The sequence below is a fragment of the Manihot esculenta genome, chromosome 7 (genome assembly GCF_001659605.2).
Source record: "Manihot esculenta cultivar AM560-2 chromosome 7, M.esculenta_v8, whole genome shotgun sequence".
In the NCBI taxonomy this organism is placed as follows: domain Eukaryota; kingdom Viridiplantae; phylum Streptophyta; class Magnoliopsida; order Malpighiales; family Euphorbiaceae; genus Manihot; species Manihot esculenta.
The window spans coordinates 26111114-26117987 of NC_035167.2; the positions used below are offsets into that span (position 1 = coordinate 26111114).

Here is a 6874-nt window from a genome sequence, read left to right on the forward strand (position 1 = left end):
AACAGTACTCGTGAACAGTACCGATGAACAGTACCCGTGAACAGTTCCGATGAACAGTACCGATAAAAACACCTCCCCCAAAACCCGAACGGCAAATAAACCTCAGATCTGACAAGGGAACGATGTGGCGACTCCAGCGATGGTGAGATCCAAATAATACCCGTTATGGATAACCCAAATAAACAGAGCCCTAAGTCTCCAAAAAAAAATTTTTTTTTTTTTTTTCTTAAAAAAACTTTGACGGGAGAGAAAAATTAAATCTCTACGAGAAAGGCTTTGATACCATGTAGAAGGATAATATTTGTTGTATTTCACAATAGAGATTACAATCTATTTATACATGAGAGAGGGTATCTAAATAGGAAGGAAAATCAAGTTTATGATTATACAATCCCTAGGATTAAGCAACTGACCCATCTATCAATATTTACTTCCTATATTACCATATTTACTTTCTATAACTTATAACAATCAACAATTTTATTAGGATCTATAAACAAGTATGTCTATTAGATTCCTTCCTCTATAACATATGCATCACATGAACAATTCTGAATAAGAAGTTTTACTCGAGCATCTGAAACAGAAAGGATCATAAATAAAAGAACCCTTCATAAAAACATGGGAACAATTACAGATTAACCAGAGTTTGTGTCATCATGGTTGTAAACTCATCCATATTAACCATACCATCACCATCAGCGTCGACTGCCCTCACCATTCTCCGGCAATCTTCTAAGCTGCATCGTTCACCAAGTCGCCTCAAGACTTCCATAACTTCCTCAGCAGTTATCTTCCCATCTCCATTCATGTCGAAGGCTTGAAAAGCACTCTGAATATCTTTCATCATAATGCCTCCTCCCTTCTTCTGCGCTTCGACAAACTCTCTGAAATCAATAAATCCATCTCCGTCCAAATCAACCACCTGGAAAAACTTTGGCACTTCTCCTATCATGTTTTCCTGTCCCAAAGCTCTTAGAGTGGCCTTGTATTCCTGCTGAGAAATCTTGCCGTCTTTGTTTGAATCAAACTTATTGAAAACCTGCCTCATCTCATTCAAATTTGGCTGGAAAGGAGGTAGAGCACCAGAGAATTGTCTGTCCCTGGAAGAGAATAATCGGGACGGCCTTCGCAGAAGCTTATTTCTTGAAAGCTTGTACTGGAACTCGAGAAAGCTAACATTTGGCATTTCTGTGATGGAGTCTATGTATGTTCACAGCAGTCAGAAGCTTAAAGATATAAAATGTTAATAAACTATCAACAATAGAACAGCAGCAGATAGATGACTTCTAACTTGATATCCTGCTTAGAAACCCAAAAAATATTCTATATTTAAAGTTTGATAAAGTAAAAGTTAACTTTTATTCCTTAAGCAACTTGCCAGCCGTTTGAACAAAAGATTCTGAAGGCATACATAAAGATAAGGAAGAACAAAGCTGTGGTTGCAGAAGATAAGAGGTAAGACGAGAAAAGAATAAATTCTTGTGTCACTTGTCCAAGTGATTCTGCTTTTTGAGGATGTATCTTTAATTCTTTATAAATGTAAAGGGTTGCTTTACATGGAAGATGTAAAAACTACGACTCATCAAATTATCATTCGGTATACTCCCTGGAATAAGAACACTCTATCAGGTCAGGGTGGCTTTCCATTATCCAAGTCCTCCATTACATCAATGTCCTTGCGAGCTGTTATTTTCTGCACGTATCCTGCAAGAATAGAAATAAAAATATCAACTCCAATAGCAGTTTGAGACCACAATGAGAAACATGGAAAAAAACTTGGGAGTCTACTAGCCAAAAAAAACAGAGTGATGCTCATGATGAAATTTTATATAATTTCCCAAAAAACAAGTTGAGAAGTTATGTTATAATAACTGGAGGAGAGTACACATCAAAAGGGATATAATCATGATTGTAAGTCTACACAGGAAAGAACCACGAGATAACCTCAGGAATCTGCAAAGCCTGCATAAAGTTGTTCAGACCTTAATCTTCCCTAAATCCACTTTTGAAACATTCTTAGTAAAAAATAGAACCTTTCAATTGCAAAATATTCTTTATACTTTTCCAGCTTCTTGAATACTAAAGAGAGCATGCATTAATTGTCAATTATTTCTCATCCTTAAAACTTCACTCAGACATTTATAATACCATGTGCACATCCAAATACAACAAATAGATGCTAAAGAGATCTTTTCTTCTCTGTTTTTCCTTTTTTATCCTAAAAGCCTCCATGGAATAGTTCCATTTCAATGAGCAAAGCTTAGCCAGCATTCCATATTGAAAGTGTAAATGAACCTCCACAATGATGATTTCTATGATATGCGAAGGCAACACAACCACAATGCCACATTCTAGCGGGTAAGCAGGTACTCCAAAGGCATAAAGGTCTCCACAAAATTTATGCAACTCACCTTTATGAGAAAAGCATACCTCTAGAAAATTTATCACTTCTATAGAATTTAATATCACAAGAACTTTAACTTTCTTGAGTTTTTAACTATACATTTTGAGAATTGGAAGAGCTTCTGCATTCCTCAATCTGGATGGATGGTTTGCTGTACCAGGGAATATTAGAAGGGCCGCCAGGGCTATTATTCATGCACCTCATACCATTCAACAGATTAATGCCAGGATTCATCACAATGAATAGAGATAACAATTGATCATAAAGAAGGCTTGAAATGGTCAAGGACAAATTGCACGAGAAGAGAAGAATCAGATACAAAGTATCCTAAGCATTAAATCAGAATCTTCATATCAACCTAACCATTGATGGGTTTTAGCAAACTCCCATACCTTGGTCAAGTGATTTACATGTATCTATTATGTCATTGTTTACCTTTCTGTTACAAAATTAAGTTAATCCAATACCATAAGTATCAACAGGAATGTCAAGGACAGGCCACTATCTTCCAAGTACATCTAACTTCACTACACTGGATCCAATCCATGCATCCATACCTATCATATGAGGTGCAGAGTTTACTTATGCTCCTTAAAAACTATAGAAACTGCACAAGCTTGCACTCTGCACCAAATTATAAAAATATTCATCTTTAAACTTTCAAATGTGAAAGCATTATGTGGATTTTTCTTTTTATATCTCCTTACACAAATTAATTACCAATTTAATGCACTTATTTCAAACCTAAAGTCCTCATGCACAGAAATTGGCAATTAGCCTATCTCTTTGTTATGATCCCATTGCAAGTTAACTTGTTACATTAAAAGTACTGGATTTTAACATATGGGGCATATATGGACTTGGATTCTGCAACCTCAATAGCTAGCTTTTGGCTGTGGTCCACTTTGCCTCCCAGCCAACGGTGTTAGAGCCATCCACTATGCCTCCCAGCCACACGTGGTGATGCCAAAATAGCAGTATTTGCTCAGGCAAAGCAAACGTGTCTGGGTGTTTCAGGCTGTGGAGGACGGTAGAATGTTACAATCCCATTGCAAATTATGTCCCACATTGAAAGTATGGGATTTCAATATGAGGCATATATGGACTTGGGCTGTGCAACCTCAATAGCTAGCTCTTGGGTTGTGGTTCTACAAAGTTCTGGTAGACTATTGAAGCTGAGATTGAAAAGTGCCGTTTGGAAAGAAGAATGGAGCAGCTGGAACAAGTGAAACGGTGCACTACAAAGAAGCCTAGAAACGATATGTTGGGGTAAGCTGCTAGATTTTCTCCACTCCATGAAACGATGCATTGAAGAAAATGGGCTAGCTGTGCCAATAGCCTCTTCTCCTACAGCTCTCAGATGCTTTCTCACCATTCTCCAGCTACACCAGCACAGCTGCTCATTCCAGCTTTCAAGGAAACGGAACTCACATGGATTTGTTGTTGTAAATTACTTAGTAGTAATATATTCTTTATTTAAATAGTTTTGGAATCATCCACTAACTTGTATATAAACATTAAACCCATCTCAATCTGCCAATTATAATTTCTTGCTATTTTTGTTCAAGTTCATCTCTCTCTCTCTCTATATATATATATATATGAATTTGTTTACTTATGTGACAAGTTGCAAAAAAACATGTGATAATAGACGTGTACATCTTTGCATGTTTCACAAAGCAAATGATATAATAGAATGCAATAAAGAGCAACGAAAATCCTATTAGCTCTTGCATTCTTCTTATTTATATACAGAAATTCAAAATTTGAAGGAAATGAAAACATACCAATCCCAAGGCAAGGTACACACTTGCAGATTGTCTCTTTCCCTCTTTTATTATAATAGCTAACATATCCTGAGCCTTGGCAGCTGCGGCACTTTCCAGTCCACTCATAAACCACTTCCTTGCAATCCTACATTTCAAGAAATTAGATTCAGAGCCACATTAATAGGACTATAATGGCACACTAATGCAAATAATAAGAAACCCCAAATACTCAACCAATATGCCAAGCCATAGTTAGACCAACCAATGTTAATTCTTAAACTGTTTCAATGAGCCACATAATACCAGTTACCTTTCTTCTGGTACTATGGAAATTTTTAAAAGGGATGGGAGAGACGTGGCCAACAGGCTGAACTTGACGGGAATCATAGGGCCATCTCCGTTTCTTTTTCCAGTTTGATCAGACCCAACTGCTAAATTTTTTTGTATCTTTTAAAAAATAAAAATTCTAATTTTGCTTCAAAACTCTAGCTGGTTCCAGTCTGGTTCAAATCTGATTCTGATCAATCAGTTTTAACCGGTTCATATTCCGGATTGAACCGTACAGTTCCATGCCGATTACAGTTCTGGCAGGGAGCTATTAGCCCAATGGCAGGCACGTAATGCCAGTTGCTAAACGACCATGATAAGGGAAGAGAAGATTTTTTTTCCCCTATTTTCTTTTTATCAGTTATTGAATCGTCTTTCATCTTGGAGTTGAAGATCCTGATTTCCCAATTCTACATTTCTCAAGGGCTAAAGCAATGAATAATAAAGAAAAAAAAAAGAAAGAAAAGAAAAGTTACCTGAATTTCGGGATCACATCGTAGCCGTTTATCAATCTCCTCGGGAGGAACAGGTTTAGAATCAGGATAAGTCATAGGGAGAGGAAGAGCATCTTCATTATCAGCCAAATAGCTCTCTCTATTTCTCGACCACTTCTTTTCTCTTGCATTCACCCTAATGCTACCGCTGCTGCCACTACCCCCAACTCCCGGCCTCAGAGGAGCGGTGGAGGAGCCGTCTGCGGGCGCAGAAGCAGCCCCATCAGATTCCTGGCCAATACGAATACTTCCAGCATCAGCAGTAGCGGATGTGAAGTGGAACCACCTGGGAAATGTGGGTCCGAGTCGAAAGTCGCCGGCTGCAAAGCAGCGGTGAGAGGTAGTGGCGGAGGAAGGTAGAGGAAGGAGAGGATAGGGGTTTGAGGGGAAGAAAAGAGAGGTAGGGTTTATGGGTAGCATTTGGCGAGGTTTTGCAACTGGGAGAGAGACAGATTTGGGACAATGAGAATGAGAAATATCAATGAAAAAGTCGGAGAAATGAAATTCGGGATTTTGGCCAAGGAAATGACTCAAATGAGACGCGCTGATACTGAGAGAAGGGCAGGGCCCACATGTATCTATAATGCCCACACTAAATTTAAGCATGTGGTCAAATACATCTCAAACTCCAACCAAGAACGGACCTCTCGGCTTCTGCTGTGCTATGTTTTTGCTTGTAAGCCGAAGCTGGAAATCACTCATAATTTTTGGACATAATGGGCATGCAAAGCAATAATCAGTAATAAATTTGACTGAATTTTATTGAGATTACTTTTCGAAGTATATATTGAGTTTGCCATTAGCTTTATACGTCCAATTTAAATTGATCAGATTATTAAACATACATATTTATCTAGTAGACCTAAACATTAAAATGTACGTTTTTGTTTGAAATTCAAAACGAAATAGTTCTTTCATCCTCTTTTTTTTTTTTATTCTTCTTCTTTTAGACGCCGCCACCTTTTCTTCTTCATCTTCATTTTCATCATCTTCTTCTTTGAATAAGAAGATGGACTATTTTATTGACAAAGCGAAAAAATAAAAATATTTTAATAAATTTAAAAAAAATAAAAAAATTTTAATATATTTTTAAAAATATAAAGAATAACTTGTTAATAATGGTAATATCTAAAAACTAAATAAAAAATTTTATTTGAGAGCGAAATTGAGTTTTAAAAATTCTTTTTCTCATTCTTCATTTATTTGTAACGGAAAATATGATTGAATGATTATTTCGTTAACGGAGAGAAAAGATAAGGATATTTTAATAGATTTCTGAAAATATAGGGACTGACTTGTTAATAATAATAATATTCAGGGACTAAATAATAAATCTCTCTAAATTTAAATTAAGTGTACAATACAATTATACATGCATCTATGCAATCTATAGAATACTAAATTCACACAAAATTGAGTACTATTTTAACACCTTGTCCCCCAATTAGCATTTAAGTAGTGTCTTCCAAGATGAGTGGCCAATGAGATTCAAGAATTGTATGTACTATGGCCTTCTAATGTCATCCCTGCATGATATTCCCATGCAAAACATTTCACCAAATGAATGCGTTGCAATGATGAAATCCAACTATTTGAAGGACCAACTTTGTTGATGTGTCCTTGACCAGATTTGGGGCATTTCTGTCTGAGGCCCCAACAAGTTATGATAAAATGGGTGAAATATGTCTTTTAGTTACAATATCCTTACAAACATGATTATGATAGCTCAAATTATTGCAAGTTGCTGATTTTAATTGCATCCATACACCAAATGGGAATTTTAACTAATATCATTTAATTAAGACGAAAGAAAAATAGGTTAAAAACCGAAAAATTTTATTGAAAATTTTTAAAGATTAAAAAGTGAGTCTAATACG

At 36.3% G+C, this 6874-nt stretch overlaps 2 protein-coding genes across 2 annotated transcripts; both read right to left on the reverse strand.

The window, feature by feature from the left end:
* Positions 1-578: 578 nt before the first annotated feature.
* Positions 579-1299, reverse strand: LOC110619512 (calmodulin-like protein 30). Its single transcript, XM_021763015.2, has one exon. The coding sequence runs from the start codon at positions 1187-1189 to the stop codon at positions 632-634; it is 558 nt and encodes a 185-aa protein (XP_021618707.1). The 5' UTR covers positions 1190-1299; the 3' UTR covers positions 579-631.
* A 32-nt stretch (positions 1300-1331) lies between these two features.
* On the reverse strand, positions 1332-5618 carry LOC110619511 (protein disulfide-isomerase SCO2). Its single transcript, XM_021763013.1, has 3 exons — positions 4980-5618; positions 4195-4321; positions 1332-1707 (listed from the first exon to the last, which is right to left on the reverse strand). The coding sequence occupies exons 1-3, from the start codon at positions 5601-5603 to the stop codon at positions 1634-1636; spliced, it is 825 nt and encodes a 274-aa protein (XP_021618705.1). The 5' UTR covers positions 5604-5618; the 3' UTR covers positions 1332-1633.
* Between the last annotated feature and the right edge of the window lie 1256 nt (positions 5619-6874).

Bases quoted from the DNA above. Each gene is read 5' to 3' on its own strand.
- LOC110619512 (XM_021763015.2), bottom strand. From the start codon at position 1,189: ATGCCAAATGTTAGCTTTCTCGAGTTCCAGTACAAGCTTTCAAGAAAT.
- LOC110619511 (XM_021763013.1), bottom strand. From the start codon at position 5,603: ATGCTTAAATTTAGTGTGGGCATTATAGATACATGTGGGCCCTGCCCT. The intron at 4,322-4,979 runs GTAACTTTTCTT...CTTGAAATGTAG, and splicing joins GATGTGATCCCGAAATTCAG to GATTGCAAGGAAGTGGTTTA. The intron at 1,708-4,194 runs GTATGTTTTCAT...CTATTCTTGCAG, and splicing joins TGTACCTTGCCTTGGGATTG to GATACGTGCAGAAAATAACA.